The sequence below is a fragment of the Leishmania panamensis genome (assembly GCF_000755165.1).
Source record: "Leishmania panamensis strain MHOM/PA/94/PSC-1 chromosome 28 sequence".
In the NCBI taxonomy this organism is placed as follows: Eukaryota; Euglenozoa; class Kinetoplastea; order Trypanosomatida; family Trypanosomatidae; genus Leishmania; species Leishmania panamensis.
This window is the reverse complement of record NC_025874.1, coordinates 314,354-332,666: the sequence shown is the minus strand read 5'-3', so window position 1 is coordinate 332,666 and position 18,313 is coordinate 314,354. Positions and strand designations below refer to the sequence as shown.

Here is an 18,313-nt window from a genome sequence, read left to right as displayed (position 1 = left end):
CGGTACCCCCCCCCCCCACACACACACAGAGAGAGGCGCAGGGGCAACCAGAGAAACGCAACAAGGGGGAGTGATGAGGTACGGAGAGAGTTAAATGGCGAGTCGCTTCATCGTCTGGCAAACAAGTGGATGGGAATAAACACTGCACCTTCATAATGTGTGTGATGTTCTCGTGTGTGTGTGTGGGTAGGGGGGTGAGTACACTCAACAGATTGAGAGTACACAACCATAACTACTTAAGCACCTGCCATACTGAGGTGCATGGAGAAGTCCACGTGGGTTCGCTCCTTTCGGTTCGCCCGTCACACGCACAATACACGACATACGGGCAGGCAGCGTCTTTTGTCAGTAGAGACAGCTGCAGAGATGGGACGTCTTTTATGATGGCCGCATTGGCTGCGGCGTTGTATTGTGCCCTTCTTTTTCTTTTTTTTTTTTGCTGTTTCCACTGATATCGGTGGTTGTCTCTCTTCTGCGCGCGCGCTCTCCCTCTCTGTGTGGAGCACCCGCAACAGATCCAGTTATGAATCAGCCACGCACTCCAACATGCAAGCGCGCACACACACATGCTATATGAACGTGTAATCACCACCCATCGTTGTCCGCCACAGCGGTCTACAAATGCCGCAGAAACACCGAGCAACATAGGGAGAGAAGCACACCAAGACGAGAGAACGCAGACAGGCACACGGGGAGAGCGTGCGAGTCACAAACACACACGATATGCGAGACAAGGCTGCCAGCGAGATGCAGCATCGAGACTGGGCTCCCTGGGTGCTTCGACCCATCGTACCTCTCGTCGACGGCTCTCATTGAACGTGCCTGGCTGCTGCTACGGCGGCCGCCGCCGCCGCGTTTGGAGTGTCCAGCAGATCCTACAAAAAGGGTGCCACCGGCCGCTCCGCAGCGCGCTCCTCGGGCGACTTCACCAGGCTATTTTTGTAGCTTAAGTAGTCCTCCCGCTCCATCTGCCACCGATCTTTTCGGTTCGCCAAGTAGTACCTCATCAAGTGCTCCTTGTCGAAGATCGGCTTCGGCATGAGCTTTGAGTTCTGCTTGTAAGAGGGCGGGAGAAGCCCCGATTTAGCGAGAATGTTCCAGGGGCCTACGGAAAGACGGCATCGCTTGACACCAAACCAGTACTTGAAGGCGTCCACGTCAACAGTGGTCAACATAAACAAGTGACGGTCCTGCGTAACTGGTGTGTCAGGCGACCACAACGACTTTTGCGGGTGAGGGCAGTGCTTGCCTAGGTAGTGCAGAAGACGAATGTCGGAGTTGCGACGCCGGTGCGTGTGTTCGACAAAAATATCATACGACTGAAACTTCCACGTTACGTGGTGACCGCGCATGCGAATAATCGGCGCGCCGGGTGCTCCCCAGAGCTTTGGGGACTTGCGATCCACCAGGGCACGCGCGTACAGCGCCGTGCATGACGAAAGCATAACGCTGGCCTGTTGCGCTCCTCTTTTTCTTTTTCTTTCCCCCCCTTCTCTCAGGCTCGATGTAATGCTGCGATCTGTGAGAACGTGAGGGGCAGGGTGTAAGAGGAGAGTTTGTGGAGAGGAGTCTTCAGGCATGAACGTGGAGTCCTAGCTAAAGGCACGAGTGCAGAGTTCACTAGCGCACGAAACAATGAGGTAGCGTGACACGTGCGCTTAATGCCGACAGCATCGAGGAAAAACCTCCCCTTCCTTCTCTGAAAAGAGGAGGAGCCGTATTCGGCAGCACCGTCGACACTGTTGAAGTAGTGGCATCTCGCGTCTTCTTCTTCAAGGCTATTCTCTGCTGCCGCGTTGTTTTGCTCTTCCGTGTCATTTGGCTCCCTATTCCTTCAGAGGAATGCCGCATATGCACGCGACCGCCATTACGGTTGGAGAGATGAAGATAATCGCACAAGTCACAGGGGGGGGTCACTCTTCTCAAGCTTCCCTTCACGTACGCGTGCACACTCACTTACAATCACATACCAACACACGCGAGTATGCAGACACACACACAGACACATACGCACATACTTGAGCAGCCGAGCCACAGCGGCAGGAACACAGATGACCAGTGGAAGCACTGAACAAAGGTAAAATAAAAATGAAAATAACGCGCGTAGTAAAGAAGTGGAAGGACACGCGAAGAGAGCGGCGCGCGCGCTGTTTAGGTTTCTCCTTTTACGGGAGGTTAAAACTACATCAGAGGCGGTGGATTTGATAGTGATGCAGGAGCGGACAGCTACGGAAACATCCGGGGAGTCCTCGAGGAGGGAGTGGGAAGGGCGGTACGGTACGGTCTGTTGCCGCTTAGCATCCGGGGGGTGTAAAGGAAGTGCAAAGAAGACGAAAAAAAGAACTCGAGATGACAACGGAGAATGAGACGAACCACAGAGAAAAAGCGACGCACGCCGTAAGAGAGAAGCGGCCATCACACGCTCAACTGCTTTGTGTAGCACCCCATCTTCGACATTTACACGAAATGAAAAGCTGAGAGAGCCCCTGTCTTCCAACCCCCCATCACATAGCAGCGCATGACACTGGGGTCCTTGACGGCGGCGCAGAGGGTGCGCCGAACAAAGACAAAGAAGGGGTGATGGAGAGAGGGCAAGATGGGATTCACCGTGAAAAAAAGGTACCAAGGCAAGATCAAAGGCTCAGGTGAAGCTGCTGCATGGGGCATACTTCACAGTGCAAGTTATAATAAGATACCTCAGTCCCCCATGCCCTCCGCTGCTCTACATACGAGGCAGCGCACTAGTAAGAACCATCGTTCTGACCGATATCGCAGTTACCTCAGTCACTGACCTCGCCCCCTTTTCCGCCATTTTCCCATCCATGTATGTGGGCGAGTGAGTCGGAAGCAGGAGAGGGGGGAGGGAGAGAAGCGAGAAGGGCGTGTGTGCTGATGTGGTATGAAGGAAGAGGACTGAGAAGATCGAAATACACGAGTACGAAAAAAAAAAGACAAGGAGCAGAAAAAATAATAAGGCGAGGGTGTCGCCACCCACTTAGCAGAACTAGAGAAAACCAGACAGCTACACGTGTGCAGACTTAGATGACACGAACGCCGAGCAGAAAACCTAGTGCGAGGGATGCGTATCCGGCCGCTCCCGGCGAGAAGCCTCCGAGGCCTAGCCTTGTTGCCATGAAGCGCATGCGGTTTTCCACGAGGGCGTTGATGTCCTTCAGGTTAATCTCACCGTCCCCGTTCACGTCCATCAACTGACGCACCTTCTCCCGGAAGACGTTTTCCAGGGCATTTCGATTTAGACTGTTCTGCTGTGCTAGAGACTGCACACAGGTATACGCGAGGATGCCGGTGCCAGCAATCCAGTACTTGCCCTTGTAGGCGTTGAGCGCCCGCGTCCCTATGTCGAGGCCCACTACGAAACCGAAGACACACTGTCCGGTGAACGGCAGCCATTTGTTGAGGATGCCCTGCCTGCGGTCAAGGGCAGGAGTAAGCTGGGTATCGTACATGATCTGAAAGTCCTTCGGGGTGATCTTGCCATCCCCATCCATGTCCAGCACCTTCACGAGCAGGCCTTGAGCTTGACGAAACCTATCGCTTTCTGTGAACTCCCGAAAAGCGTCACTCTGACTGCTGGCGATCCAGTCATCCCAGAGGACCTTCTTACAGTGGAAAGCGAGCTCGAAGAGCCAGTAGACGCCATCCGCGCTCTTGGCGCTGGGGGGATTGCCAAGGTTGACGATTATGTCCAACGCGTGTTTGAAGTCATCCGTGTTGAACACATTATCCTCGGCGCGGAAGCCCGCAACAGTGTCTGCCTTTCTGGAAAGAGTCATTTGACCAAAGGCGCTCTTTTTCTTTCGCTTGGCGTTCAGTAATCTGATGCCGTGTCAAGATGGCACAGTCGTCTCTACACACCGGTATAAAGGAAGGAGAGAGAGAGTGCAGGACGAGACACACACGCACACGCAACCGCACGTCTGTTTCGTAGGTAGCGGAGGTAGAGGTGAGCACCTCCAGCACGAGAGGACGAATATATGAAAAAGTGTCTTTTTTGTTGTTGGCGAAAACGCAAAGAACAAAACGCGCGCGCGCGCGCGAGAGAGAGAGAGAGAGGGGGGGGGAGATGAGATGAGAAGAGAAAAGAGAGGTATTGGATGGGGTTTGACGGTGCATCTTCATTCGATCCGTATTGGGAGCTGCAGGAAAAAGCAAGGGAGGGGGGGGGTGCCGGGAAGCACGCACAAATCGAGGAGCAGCAGAGGGCGCGAGTAATGGAAGTAGGCGATCAGCGTGGGTTTGAACGAGAAGCAGCACACACACACACACACACACACGGCAGGCGCTCATCACGCGTGTGCTGAAGCTGTGTCTGCGCCTGTGTGCACACGCCCCAGTCACCGTCTGCGCAGCTTCCTTTTTCGCCTGCTTTCTGATGATGGGGTGTACGTGTTCGGGTGTTGACATAGTGAGGCCGAGAGGCGCTCAACGGCGTAGCACGTGGACAAAAAAAAAAGAAGCGTAAGTAGAGCGAATAATGTACATTGTGGGAGAGTTGGGTGGCAAGAGGGGAGAGGGAGAAGACCAACCACGAAACGAGGAAACAGAGGAAAGGCGAACAACAAACAACAACAAAAACAGAACGCAGCTCAGAGAGACTCGAGAGAGGACTGCCAACGGCAGGGAAGAAAGAGGGAAGGAGATGAACCAAAGAGAGACGCGAAGGCACGGGCAGACATAATAGCCCTTAAGAGCGCCAGCAGCAACAACAAAAGGCTCACGGATGATTAAAAGAAAGAGAGACATAACGAAAGGGGTAACATGAAGAAGAGCGGCGCCGTGGAAATGAGCACAGCAGTAGCAACAAGAGAATGAAGAACTGCATAAAGCCACAACCTTCACTCATCTCCTCCATCAGTCGTTCTTCCTCTGATACCTTTATTGGGCTGCGCGAGGCACGCGCATCTGTGTAAGGACGCGCTGCTCGTTTTCGTTTATGTAATTGAGCTCTGAGGAAAAAGAGTACAAGACTGAGGTTGGAAGCGAAAATAAAAAAAAAATGTGGCGGCAACATTGAAGAAACGTGAGAGAGTGGATAACAACATCGAGGCACGGGGGGTTCAAGAGGGTCAAATAATGATGGCGATGAAAAGGGTGAAGATGAGGCGTGAGGCTTAGTACCGCACTTCTCAGCATCGGGCGCCTTGTCCTCCTTCCTCATTCCCTTCACACCCTCAGCAAAAGCAGGCATAAATGATGTCTTGTCAACATGCCTCACTTTCCCTCGCAGCACATTCGTCCATACACACAACATAGAGAGAGGCAAGTACGGACTTCACGCACAGAGCGACGAGGAAGACAAAGTGGAAGAGAAGAGGAGCCAAAGGAAGTGCAAAGAAGACCAGATCAAACAAGAACAGTAAACGAAGCGAGCAAATCATAGCAGTACATGTTACAGAGTGACCAATTGCCTCACAACAGCAAGTACAGTAACACCATCATTCGCATATCCCTCCATAGCAGCAAAGTGGGCAACTACAGGGAAGCGAATAAAAAAGGAAGGAAACAGAGAAAGAACCGAAACCAAAGTTGAATTCCAAGTCGACTTGGTCGAACACATAGGCGCATATACATACATATAAATGCATACATAGTGACACCAACAGGGGGGGAGTCGCGAGAGGACACTCAGCACATATATGGGGAAACAAAGTAAGCAAAAACAGAAGGCACGACACAGAAAGAAGTACAGGAAAGACAAAGAACATACATACTCACACACACGCACGCACGCACCTGTCACCTCAACGTGGTCTTCCGCATCTCCTCCTCGTTGCTCCGTACCCACCATCAGCACGCCATTCCCACTCAAAGAAGGAAAAGAAAAGGAGAGGGAGAACGAGATGATCATCGCTGCCTCTGTTCTTCTGTATGTCAGCCCTGGTGAGGGGATTGTTTATAGCTTGTATGGGAGCGTGTGCGTGGGTCAGTGGCGGTGCATGCAGTGAGTCGGTTGTGTACATTGTGGTGCATAGGCGTGCCTATGGGTTCGTCTGCGGCAATCTCTCTCTCTCTCTCGGTGTGTGTATAGCGTCTTCGCAGAAGTGAAAGGGAGCCAGCTAATTGACGAGAGGGGTGGATGTGCGAGAAACAGAGAATAGGGAGCGAGTAAAAATAAAAATAAAAATAAAAGCTTTGCTCCTCGTTGCCCACACACACACACACACGCACCTACCCATATGTAGCGCTTCTCCTTTCCTGCACTCTGCCGTCATCCTCCCGCATAAACTGCCAACCGCGCCTCAAGCCCAGTGCAACTCCTGGGTGGGGATCAGCACACTCCCGATCATGTAGTGGTCGCTCGGCACTCGTGCGTTTGGAATCTCCTGCAGCTCGCCCAGCCGTAACACCCCGCCGCACACCACGTGCTCATCCTCGTATAGTATGTGGTCAAGTACCCTACCCTCCCCATTCGTGGACGGGTTCACCGCTGAAACACTCGAGGGATGGCGGTAGCAGTACGGGGCATAGGCGTCGCTCAAGCGGATCGCATGCATCACGTCGTCAATGAGAGACACTGGCAGGCTGGTCGGGGTGTTGGCGCTGTCGGAGATGAGGAAAGGCAGGTACATGAGGGACGTCGGCGGTGAGGAGGTAGACACGTTGAAGAACGTGGTATCGTACTCTGTCTCTGAGAGCGGCTGCGGCGACTCCTGCAAGGGAAAATGACGCACCACTTGGGGCGAAATAGGGTGTGGTGTTCTGGCACCGGGGGTGGCTCCAGCGGGCTGCCGCTTCGGGCGTGATCGCGGGCAAGCCGGCGTCCTCATGTCGCTGTAGGAGGAGAACGGGGGCTCATTCAACCTCGGTCCCAAGTTCATGCCCATTGAAGAGTCCCTACCCCTGCTGATGCCGTTCGCATCTGCGAGGCTTGCCATCTTATGGATGCGATACCGCCGCTTTTCGTTCCACTCGGCCTTCTCTACGACCCCGCTCGCATCACCCCACCCTGCCATGTGACCTTGAGAGGGGCTTGGCTGCACCGAGGATGTACCGTCGGTTGCCTGGTCTGACATGGGGGTCCGGCCGCGACTCTCCTCGTCCTCCCAGTCAGGCTCGCCGAACTCCAGACTTAGCGTGTCGTGGCGAGTGTGCTCGGCGAGTCGCATCGTGCAGCTCGTTGCGAGTGCAGTGCTCAGCACACTCCCGTTCTCGCTGACACTGTGACTACCGGAGTGGTCCAGCGTACTACTCTCGGTGTTGATGTCCGGTGAGATGCGTCGCCGTGCACAGGAGCAGTGGTTTACGGGACAGGCAGCGCAGTCTCCTTCCTGCAACGCAGACGACAAGCTCTGTAGTGCAGAGGCTGGGGAGACAGTACCTACAGTAGCACTCGTCTTCGTCAACCGTGAGGGACGCGGCAGTGGTGACTGAGCGTCCAAGCTGCCACAGCGAGCAACCCTCGGCGGTACGGAACACAGCACATACTTCAGTGGCGTCGCGGCCACCGTTGGAGGGCTTCTGTCACCACCATCATCGCAGCTCGGCGTGTCGACAAAGTCATTGGTGAACGACGATGGAGTAGGGGAGGGGCATCCACGGTTGAAGTCGAGGGCCTCTTTGGCGGGCTGTCGACTCTGCGCGCCGCCAGACTTTCGCAGGGATGTCGAGGCGGCGACGGTTAAATCCGTTGCACTGTCTTGCCTTCTGAGCAGTGGATCGGCTGCTTCATTGAACGTGGACAGTGCCCCGTCCGAGACACGGATAGGGTAAGGATTGGATGGCCGCTTGCTAAGCGGGGTGCATGGTTGAAGGTGGCAGAGGCCTTCCCCTGACCTCCCGCCGGTCGCTGCAGCACTAACAGTGGTGCCCTCGGCGCTGGGGGGTGGAGACTGGGTCGCGCGGCGCACCAGCATCGAGGGCGGCGAGCCCATTGAAGATAGAGGGGAGTCCTTAGAGTGGCGTGGGTAGGGGCTGATCAGCTCCTGTCTCGCGGCGCTGAGCACACCAGACAGTGTTGGTGGAGGCACCCTTGGTGGGAGTTGAGAGGTGGGGTGCGGCGCATTCACCGCGTCACTGCCGGTCGCCTCACCAGTGACCCGCCTATCCGTGTGGTCGACCGGCACCGGCGACTCTAACTGCGGCGCTCGCCAGTACTCCATCACCTCCGTCCCGCCCGGCACTCTGCCGGTGCGCAGGTACTCCATAACCGATCCGCTGCGCTCCGAGTTAAAGTCGCCGCCGATAATGCATGTGACGGCCGTTGCGGGGAATGAAGTAGCGGCAGAGCACACACTCGCGTACCGACCGGGCATGCGATCGGCCGCGATGGCTTTGAAGAAGCTGCTACAGCCGCTGTCTCCTGCCAGGTCGGAGGCTTCAGTAGTAGTGCGGCTGGGTACCATGCTTTGGCGCCGTGCAGGAGGCGTGCGCGGCAGCTGCAGCGGTAGTGGCGTTACTAACGGAGGCTGAGGTACGACGTCGTCCTGCATGTGGCGCCGCGTTCCCTCTCGCAGTAGAGGGGTATCGATGACGCTGGGCGGCTGGGTGATCGCGCTGTCGTACACCATGGAGCCTCGCCCACTTGGGTAGACGAGGTCCACGTAGGCCTTGGAGTACTTGTGCTTAAGCTCTTCCACGACGCGGAGAAGTTGATGTGCCTGCCATAGCTGCGCGTTGATCCGCTGCCAGATGAGATGCACAGCAGCCACCACGTATACGCGAGACACTCCAATCACCTGCATGTCTTGCAGCACCACTACGAGCGCTACGTTGTGCGAGTTCACCTGAAGCTTGTTGCGCTCGTAGCGGGTGAGTCGCTTTTCTGCCGCAGCGAGACGGTTGAAGAGCACTGGTATCACCTCCAGTACGCGGAATCGTGCTGCTTTGAAAAAAATGCTAACTCCGTCCATCTCTACTCGGCGGTGTTCGAGGGCCCCCTCAGCTGCCTTCTCCGCGCAAAGTGTGGCTGGCGGCGCTCCAGACCCCATCGTCAACACCGGCACTGTCGGCCCCACCAGCTGCGAACTTGTCTGCCGCTTCGCCCGCTCTGCAGTGCCTTGGGTGAATCCTATTGAGCCGTAGCTGTGCTGCATCGAGTCCTCGTTCGACACTGCTTTAGAATTGGCCTGCCTTTCCTCGAGGGAGGAGCGCGACATCTCCTGTGACGGCAGGCTGACCTGTTCCAAGTGCTGAAGCTGCGCCGCCTCTCCACGCTTCGGCCAAATGCCCGGAGTGCCGCACGAGGATGCGGAAAACCGAGACACCCCAACGCTGCTGTCACACCTACTGGAGCGGCGGCTCGAGCACGGCTCGGTGAGCGGTGGCAGATGGTGCGGTCCGTTGCCTCTGTCTACATCTGTGGAACTGCTCGTGGCACCGCTTGCCATGCCACGCCGTGCGGAAGCGTCTCCGCTGCACGTGGTCGCTCCGGTTAGTGTGGCCGTGATGCTCGCTGAGCTTGACTTCCTCTCGCTGCTGCAGGGAATACCAAAAAGGGTCGGAGGGCCAGGCGACAGCACAGCTGCTGCCTTGGAGGGCTGCGTCAGCGGAGTGCAGCGAGGAGTGCCGTCGGGGTCAGTGATGACAACGTGATGCCCTTCCATCCCGAGCGCCGACCTCAAGTAAGGCCCGAGGGTGCGCTCGTGCACCGCCACGCTAATCTCCTCCAAGAGCAGGATGTCCGGGTCAACGCGGCGGAGCTCCTCCTTGATTAAGCCTAGTCGGTACTCTTCACTCAGTACCGAGGGCGGACAGGTGGGATACAAGTCGGTGGACGCTAGTCGGCTCGCCAGGATGTTGTAGCCAATCACCTTTAGCGCACCAGGGATCGCGTCGACCGTTCTGGAATCCGAGGTGGAAGTGGGGTTGCTGCTGCCGTCGTCGCTGCTGATGGGACGTCGCGGCGCCTGAGCGTGAAATTGGCTGGTGGTAGGCCGCGCACTCGCTGCAGCAGTTGAGTGAGGTGCGCGAGAGGACGATGCGTGCACAGATGGCATGGCGTAGTCACTCAGCAGTGCCGCTGAGGCGACCGTCTTGGACCATCCCTTCAACACGGGGACAGGTGATTTTTCAGAATTGAGTACAACGCTCGTGTCCCGCATGCTCTCCTGAAGTGTCTCTACATTCAACCCTGACAAGCATGAGAGGCTCAAGGCGCTGCGCTCGCGCTTGTTGCGACGCTCAAGTAGCGTCATAGAGCGACCAGCAAACGAGGTGCCCGGGCTGATGCTTGTGGTCGTCGTTGCGGCACCAGTGATGGCGGTACCTGACCTGCCGGGGCCGCTCTCTACACCAACTCCTGTGTTGCCTGTTGACTTGCTAACGCTCGAGGTGGTGGAGAGGACTAGTGTTGCCAGCATGGGCAGCGGCTGCTCTTCGGAGGCGACCGAGGCGTCTGGGCCGTTGTACGAATTTTCAATCTCGGCAAGACTCGACAACCCGGACTCAGAGCCCCGCTGCAACGGCCGCTCGTCGCCGTTATTCGACGTCACAGGGAGCCTTGTCCTGTTCTGTGGAGTCTGCAGCGGTTCGTAGTCGCTGAAATTTACATCCGGTGTGGCGGTGACAAGGCTGAAGGCTTTGCTGCGGCTCGGCATGGTAGTCCGGGATCGGGTAGGGTGTTCTGGGACGTACGCTCTGTTCTGTTGGTTGCCAGGGCGTGGACCGCCGACAGTTCCCCGACCCTCCGTCGCCTCCCCGTTTGACTCCGGCATCAGCACTAGAAACAAAAAAAACGCACGCAAGACACACTAACACACCGACAGAGCAAAATAGAGAGGAGATGGAGACCAAGACACGCAGAATCCGCTTGGCGGCAAAAGACTAGAGAAAGTGAGGAGGAAACAAAGCGGATGTGTTCTGTAGGTGTGAACTAAATGAGCGAGCGAGAAAATGGTGAGGGGAGGGGGGGGGGGCAGAGATTGAGCTTTACGTGTTAGGCGTGGAGGAAGAGGCACACAAGAAAGGAAGGCCCAGACACACGTACACACATAACGCACGAAAGCAGCAAACAAACAACAAAAGAAAGTGTATCGCGCAGAGAGAGAAACTCAAGTTTGTTCGTGTGTGTGTGTAGGGAGGGGGGGATGGAGCGGTTAGAGGGAATCCTGTACGCGTGCACGTCCGTGGAAGAGAAGAACGAGTGTTCTTTTTCGATTAGCGAGGAGAGAATTCTACGGTGTACGTGCTTGAGCGGGCTTGTGCGAAGGTATACGGGGTAGTGTAGACGAATGCGCGTTTGTGTATCTCTGTCTCTGCTCCGGCCTCTCTGCACGTGCACACTGGTTGGAGGTGCAGTAATGAGGGTGAGTGTAGAAACAGTCGCTGTGTATAGGTGCACACAGAGCGGCACGTGTGTGTGAAGTGTACGTGTATGTGTTGAGGAATGAGGACGAGGGGAGGGGGGCGGTGTCTCAGTGGGGGAGAGAGAAGGGGAGGGGGGGGTATCAGTGGAGCTCGTTGATTGGAGCGCTGAGAGATCCACACAAACACCGACGCACAGACCTATGTCAACCAGCCGGAAGGGGCAACAAGGAAAAGCTGAGGATATACAAACGGAAAAGTAGGGGTGGACACAAGGATGAAACCAAAAGTAAATGTACGAGGAGGGGAAAGGAGAGAGGGAGAGGGAGGGGAGGGGAGGGGCATTCGAGCCAAGAAGAGAACAACCAAAATAGTGGGAGATGACGTACAAAAGAGAGCTGAAACCCCAACAAAGTGGCAGGGATGTGGTGAACTAGACTACAAGCGAGAAAGCGAAGAGACGCGCGAGAAGGGGGAAGACGGCGAAGACGGAGCACTCAGCCAACACACGCACGCGCACACCTACACAAGGGAGGGCTCCTCCGTGTATGTGTGTGAGTATGCCGCACGCACTCTTTCACCTGCGAATGGTGTTGGACGTTTGGTAGATGCGCAACCAGGACCCAGAAGAAGAAAAATATGTGCGCATGTGTCGACGAGCACCGAGGGGTGGTTGGGGGGGGGGGGAACGAGATGTCGATGTGACGAAGGAAAGACGGCGTAGGGATGACACACGCCCCATGGTGAACCCGCATTGCGCGTCGAAAAGCCGCCGTCATCCGATGCAGCAGGTTTTATGAGTAGTAGTAGTATGAGTAGTAGTAGCAGTAGTATTATTGAGAGGAAAGTGTAGGAGCAATGCGAACAGAAAGATGAAGAAATGGAGAGGAGAGACCAGAGGAGTCGAGTACAGTCATAGGCGTCAGTGTTTGCCACCGATCGCACCCGAACAAACCGCAAAAGAAATGTTTACTAGCATAGTGTAGACGCGAGAAGGTGAACCTTTGATTGCCGCTCAAGTGCCAAGGCGTGATCCTCCAGGGTCTGCCCATCACAGCATCATGAACGCAGATGCATGCAGGCAGAACGAGCGTGTGGGTAATCCTGGTTTGGATTCGAGTCCGCTTTTTGTTTTTTTCTCTCTCTCTTCACTGTAAGGCAAAGTGAGAACGGTGCTGACTACAGGCGGCGCCCTGTCATGTCCTCTTCGATTCGCTTTCTGCAGCGCCTTAGAGATGCTGGTTAAGCAAGACGGGGTCCAAGCGGCGATCGCGGACTACGACACAGGAGCGGCTTCCAGAGACGTAAATATGCGCATGCGACGATCGTCAACAACACTTGCGGTACGTTTGTGGACAAGAGAGAAAAAAAAAACGAAGGACAGAAGGAGAGAGGAAAACCTACACATACATAAAGCGAAGACGGTAGAGAAGACGCAATGCGCGGTATCACAGGACAGCCCGCCTCGATGGTGGAAGCCTGTGTTCGACTTCGGACATTTGACAGGCCTAAGAGACGGGCAGCGAGTCCCCCAACTCCTCATCATCACCTCCGCCGCTGACGCCACTCATCCTAGCACCGGGCACGCCACCAAAGCGTCTTACCAGGTCATAACTCCGCTTCAGCTCCAAATCCTTCTGAGACAGAAGCGCCTGGAGGCGCTCTGCCTCCTCGGCTAGCCTCGCGCATTCCCGGTGGTACTTCGCAACTATGCGGTGGTCCTCCTCACGCACCGATGCACGTTGCTTCCGCCACATGTCCTCCCTGGCGGTAAGTTTTCCAATCTCTATGTTCTGCCGCTGCATCTCTTGTTGTAGTCTCTCGACATCGGCGTCTGTAACGGAGAGCTTCACCTGATCTTGAAGCCTCGCGCACCGCGCATGCATCTCCATGTCCATCTTTTCTAGTTCCCGAAGCGACTCCGTCAGCTGCCGTACCTCCTCCCGCATCTCCGAATTCATCTCGTGCTGCTGTCCGCGCATTCGTCGAGCTTGTTCCTCAGTGCGCCCAATCGCGCGCAGCCCCTTGTCGCGCCGCCTCTTCACCTCCTGCAGCGTACTCACCTCTTGCTCTACCTGTGCAATCTGCATCTGCACCAGTCGTACCTCGTTGCGCTTGTCGCGTACCCGCGGATCACTGGTGTACTGCCGCTCCATGGTGTCTAAAGCTTGAAGTTCATCACGCAGGAATGCGTTTCGGTTTGTGAGTCGACGTTCCTCTGCTTCAGGATCTTCAGGTGGCGTTACCCAATCAGCTGAGCTTCCCGCGGCCACCGACGCACCGCACTTCTCGCACAGATCCAGGAAGAGAAGCTTGCGATTGTCGATGGCGTTCTCCAGCAGCTTAACCTCCATCCGCAGCTGGGCAGCGGTCTTCGCTTGAGACGCGGCATTGGCAGCCTCTGCGGCCTTGGAGCGCGGCTGACAGCTCATGGCCGCCGCGTGATGGAGGACTACAAGGCAGAGCACGGCAGCAGAAAAAGAGAAAAACACACTCACACCACAAAGAATGAAAACAACACGATCCAGCGGAGGGGGGAGGGGGAGGGGGGCAAAGAGTAGCACTTACTGCAACTTCGATAAATGAAGATCTCCTCGGCAGAACCACCGACAGAGTAAAAGAGGGCGGAGGCAGTGGGGAACCGCGGTTGTCTGTGTGCAGGTGGTGAGTTGAAGGCGGAAAGGGAGCCAGCGGCGCCACCGTGAGCCGTCTCGAGGTGAGCTCAGCTCGGCCAACCCCCTCAGAATACGCGTGTATATGCGTAAAGGGACAACGCTCGACATCGAGACGTGTCGAAAATGTTCCGAAAGGATAATAAGTGCACACAGAAGAAAAATAAAAGAGGAAGAAGCCCAAAGAGGAAAAGGAGGATGGAAGTGCAAACAAGGAACACACACACACACGCAATAGGGGGAGGGCAGCCTCCGCATCACCATGACCTGACGACCCTACTGTACTCGCCTGAGCCATATCCTGCAGCTGCTACCATTCGAGTCACGGCAGCTGTGTCTTGCTACCGTAGGGCTACCGTTAAGAGACTTTCACAATTGACCTCCTATGTGCACACCAGTGCACGACGATCCATCTACGGTCGCTGGGCAATACCGGCAGGGGAGGAAGGTAGGAGAGACGGGGAATTCTCGATGATTCAGACTGCGAGGCGGCGACACCAGCGTCTCTCCTCAAGCCATAAGATACAGTAGCTTCACCCGCTTCCTCGCCACGTCAGGCATGTCAAGTGATACAGTCTCACCCATAAAAGTGAATGGGTGAGACTATATCACTTGCATCTCTTCAGCACTTTTATTGTTTCACTTGCGTCCGCTTGGCAGCTCTCTGCTTCTCTATCAGATTCCTACATTCGTCTCTTTTAAGTGCGTCCCCTCACGCTTTGGGTTCGAAAGAGGAAAAAAAAACATAAAGTCCATCAACGATGCTGCACCCGCCCACACCTACCCCCCCCCCCACACACACACACACATTCTCCCCTTATCTCACCCGCAAAGAGAGAGAGAGAGCGAGGCGCAGGGGAAGGGGGAAGGGGGAGCTGTAGCAATAGGTGGTGCCTTGTGAGTGGCATGCCTCTCCTCAAGTGTCACTGATACCGGCACAACTCTACACACGTACACAGACACATATGGGCGCAGACGAATGTGTGTGTGCGGTGCGCAATAGCGCCCCAAAAAGAGACGAAAGCCCTCGCAAGGAGCAATAAATAACAATAATCTCAGAAAAGCTTAACAAACCCTTCAACACCGAGGGGTAAATGGAGGGACCGGGGGAAGTAGGAGAGAGAGCAGCACAGATGTGAAGGCACACACGTGCTCGCTAATTCGCCCCCTCCCTTTTTATTTTCTTCGCCGCTGTTTTTTCGCTTTGCTTGTTTGGCGGGGGGATTAGGCAAGGGGGGTTGTCGCATATATACGGTGCGGCTGCTTGATGGCCTCTCTCAAAACGCACGCAACGCGATGAACAAAGGAGAAAAGAGGAGAGATGCCAGACGAGAAGCGAGGAGGTACACACACACGCGCGTAGCGGTACCCAGGCACCGACACTGTCGATGAGGGGAGTTGTGGTACAATACGAAACTCGAAAGCACATCAGAAAACAAACCAACGGTGATCTATGGTAGAGCGCCTCGAGAGAGAATGAAGGGAGGCAAGTACATGAGATCGTACTGTACGCAAGAGTGGGGCAGTCACGTGGGCCGAAGTCGCCCTTCGGATCTTCGCGGCTGGAGAACCACCGGGTGCCGCCGCATTAGCTACTTAGGATCCGCAGTTCAGGCACTCCTCGGGTTGCGAAACGCGGGGCGAGGACATTGTCTGCTGCGAGCTCTCCTTCTCCTGGATCTCCTTCAAACGCTTCGCGTCCACAGTGAACTTGATCGCGTCCGCCGCGGCTTTAGTGCGTAGATAGTAGACACCAGTCTTCAGTCCAGCCTCCCAGCCGTAGAAGAGCATGGACGTGATCTGGCCAGAGGTGGGGCTCTGAAGAAAGAGGTTCAGTGATTGGGACTGGTCGATGTATTGGCCGCGGTCGCGTGCCATGTCGATCAACTTGCGCTGCGGGATCTCCCACACGGTCCGGTAAAGCTCCTTTAGGTCATCTGGGATGCCGTCAATGTTGAGGATCGAACCATTGTAAGAGATGATTTCGTTGCGCATTTGCTCATTCCACAGGCCACGCGCGATGAGGTCCATGACGAGGTACTTGTTCACCACAGGGAACTCGCCGCTCAGCACACGGCGGACGTATATATTCGAGGTGAAGGGTTCGAAACACTCGTTGTTGCCGAGAATCTGCGAGGTGGACGCGGTTGGCATGGGGGACACCAGCAGTGAGTTGCGTATGCCTACCTGCATGACCTTCTCTTTGAGGCTGGCCCAGTCCCAGCGACCGCTGTTCGGCCGCGCGTTCTTCCACATATCGAACTGCAGAATGCCCTCGCTTGCCGGGCTGTCCTTGAAGGTCTTGTACGGTCCCTCCTCCTTTGCGAGCTCCATCGACGACTCGACCGCGGCGAAGTAGATGGTCTCGAAGATCTCCGCATTCACCCGCTGCGCCTCCGCCGAGACGAACGGCAGTCGCATGAGGATAAAGGTGTCAGCGAGGCCCTGTACACCAAGACCGATGGGACGGTTGCGCATGTTGCTGCGGCGCGCTGTCTCGACTGGGTAGTAGTTGCGGTCAATAACACGGTTTAGGTTGCGCGTGATCTGCTTCGTCACGGCGTAGAGAAGCTGGTGGTTGAACTCGCGCTTTTCAACGTCGACGAAGCGCGGCAGCGCGATGGAGGCGAGGTTGCATACGGCCGTCTCCTCCGGCGACGTGTACTCGACAATTTCAGTGCACAGGTTCGAGCACTTGATCGTCCCAAGGTTCTTCTGGTTTGACTTGCTGTTGCATGCATCCTTGTACAGGATGAATGGCCCGCCCGTCTCGATCTGAGACTCCAGGATGGCAAACCACACCTCCTGCGCCTGGATCGTCTTGACACCGCGGCCTTCCGCCTCGTAGCGCTCGTAGAGCCGCTCGAACGCCTCGCCATGGCAGTCGCTGAGGCCCGGGCACGTGTTAGGGTCCATCAGCGTCCACCGCCCCTCACTTTTGACACGCTTCATGAACAAGTCCGGGATCCACAACGCGTAGAAGAGGTCACGGGCGCGCTGGTCATCCTTGCCCGTGTTGCGCTTCAGCAACAGGAAACCAAAGACATCGGCATGCCAGGGCTCGAGATAGACGGCGAAGGCGCCCTTGCGCTTACCGCCGCCCTGGTCTACGTAGCGGGCAGTGTTGTTGAAGACGCGCAGCATTGGTACGAGTCCGTTCGACGTGCCGTTGGTTCCAGCAATGTAGCTGCCGGCGGCGCGGATGTTGTGCACATGCAGACCAATGCCGCCGGCCGCCTTGCTGATCACGGCGCACTCCTTCAGCGTATCGTAGATGCCGTCGATGCTGTCGTCCTTCGACGCCACCAGGAAGCACGAGCTCATTTGCGGCTTCGGGGTGCCAGCGTTGAAGAGGGTTGGAGTGGCGTGGGTGAAAAAGCCCATCGACATCAGATTGTACGTCTCACGCACGTTGTTGAGATCTCTGCCGTGGATGCCAAGGGCGACACGCATAAACATCTGCTGAGGCCGCTCCACAATCCGCATCTCACCCCTTCCCGTCTCGATGCGTAGCAGGTACGAGCGCTCCAGTGTCTTGTACCCAAAGAACTCGAAGTTCAAATCACGGGAGTAGTCGATCATGCTTTGCAGCTCCTTGTGGTGCTGCTGCATCACCTCCCACACATCGTCGGCGATGAGGGGGGCGGGACGGTGTGTCTGCACCGTGACATGGTCGTGCAGAAGGCGGAACGTCTCCAGCAGCGACTCACTTGTCTGCTTGTGCAGGGATGTTGTGCACAGGCGACCGCCCATGCGACCATAGTCGGGGTGCTTCGTGACCGAGTACGCCGCCGTTTGCGCCACGAGCTCGTCCAGTTTGTCGTAGCGGATTTGGTCCGTCAAGCCGCGAGTCACGTTCTCCGTCAGCATGTCCACATCAAGATGGTCGCTGTCGAGTCCCTCCATCACCCGTTCAAAGCGGCGGCGAATCTTGGAAGCATCGTACGTTTGCGTCTCGCCATTGCGCTTGATGATCAGTGGCGCCGAATCGGACATGGTTTCAATGAGAGAAAAGAGAGGGAGAAATAAAGTAGAAAGAAGCGTCACACGTGAACCAAGGCGGTGACACAATGGAGGTTGTCTTCGTGTTGTGGATGCTGCTCACAAGCTACAGAAAAAAGCGGAGGAAGAGCAACCTGGGCAGCGCGTGTTTCCGTGTGAGATAGGGTGATCAGTGTGCACTGAAGCTTGTCTGTGTGTGTGTGTATGTGTATGCGTAGAAAGGTGATGAAGGGAAGGGGGGGGGAACAGCTGCTCTATGAGGGGGAGGGGTGAGCGCACGGCCAAAGGGAATATGAGAGGGTATGACGTGTGCGCAGAGACTCCAAGAAGAGGCTAATGCAAAGAACAGATGTAGGAGGGAAATGCAGTGGGCGAAC

The 18,313-nt window shown here is 56.0% G+C and overlaps 5 protein-coding genes across 5 annotated transcripts; all 5 read right to left on the bottom strand.

Moving 5' to 3' along the window:
• Nucleotides 1-875: 875 nt before the first annotated feature.
• LPMP_280990 (hypothetical protein) lies at nt 876-1,445 on the bottom strand (the record flags this gene model as incomplete). The annotated part of the gene is made up of 1 exon (XM_010702137.1): nt 876-1,445. One exon carries the CDS (start codon nt 1,443-1,445, stop codon nt 876-878), a length of 570 nt encoding a protein of 189 aa, XP_010700439.1.
• Nucleotides 1,446-3,038: 1,593 nt separating this feature from the next.
• On the bottom strand, nt 3,039-3,794 carry LPMP_280980 (hypothetical protein; the record flags this gene model as incomplete). The annotated part of the gene is made up of 1 exon (XM_010702136.1): nt 3,039-3,794. The coding sequence occupies one exon, from the start codon at nt 3,792-3,794 to the stop codon at nt 3,039-3,041; it is 756 nt and encodes a 251-aa protein (XP_010700438.1).
• A 2,466-nt stretch (nt 3,795-6,260) lies between these two features.
• On the bottom strand, nt 6,261-10,673 carry LPMP_280970 (endonuclease/exonuclease/phosphatase-like protein; the record flags this gene model as incomplete). Its single annotated transcript, XM_010702135.1, has 1 exon — nt 6,261-10,673. One exon carries the CDS (start codon nt 10,671-10,673, stop codon nt 6,261-6,263), a length of 4,413 nt encoding a protein of 1,470 aa, XP_010700437.1.
• A 2,097-nt stretch (nt 10,674-12,770) lies between these two features.
• Nucleotides 12,771-13,694, bottom strand: LPMP_280960 (hypothetical protein; the record flags this gene model as incomplete). Its single annotated transcript, XM_010702134.1, has 1 exon — nt 12,771-13,694. The coding sequence occupies one exon, from the start codon at nt 13,692-13,694 to the stop codon at nt 12,771-12,773; it is 924 nt and encodes a 307-aa protein (XP_010700436.1).
• Nucleotides 13,695-15,530: 1,836 nt separating this feature from the next.
• On the bottom strand, nt 15,531-17,930 carry LPMP_280950 (ribonucleoside-diphosphate reductase large chain, putative; the record flags this gene model as incomplete). Its single annotated transcript, XM_010702133.1, has 1 exon — nt 15,531-17,930. The coding sequence occupies one exon, from the start codon at nt 17,928-17,930 to the stop codon at nt 15,531-15,533; it is 2,400 nt and encodes a 799-aa protein (XP_010700435.1).
• Nucleotides 17,931-18,313: the final 383 nt, after the last annotated feature.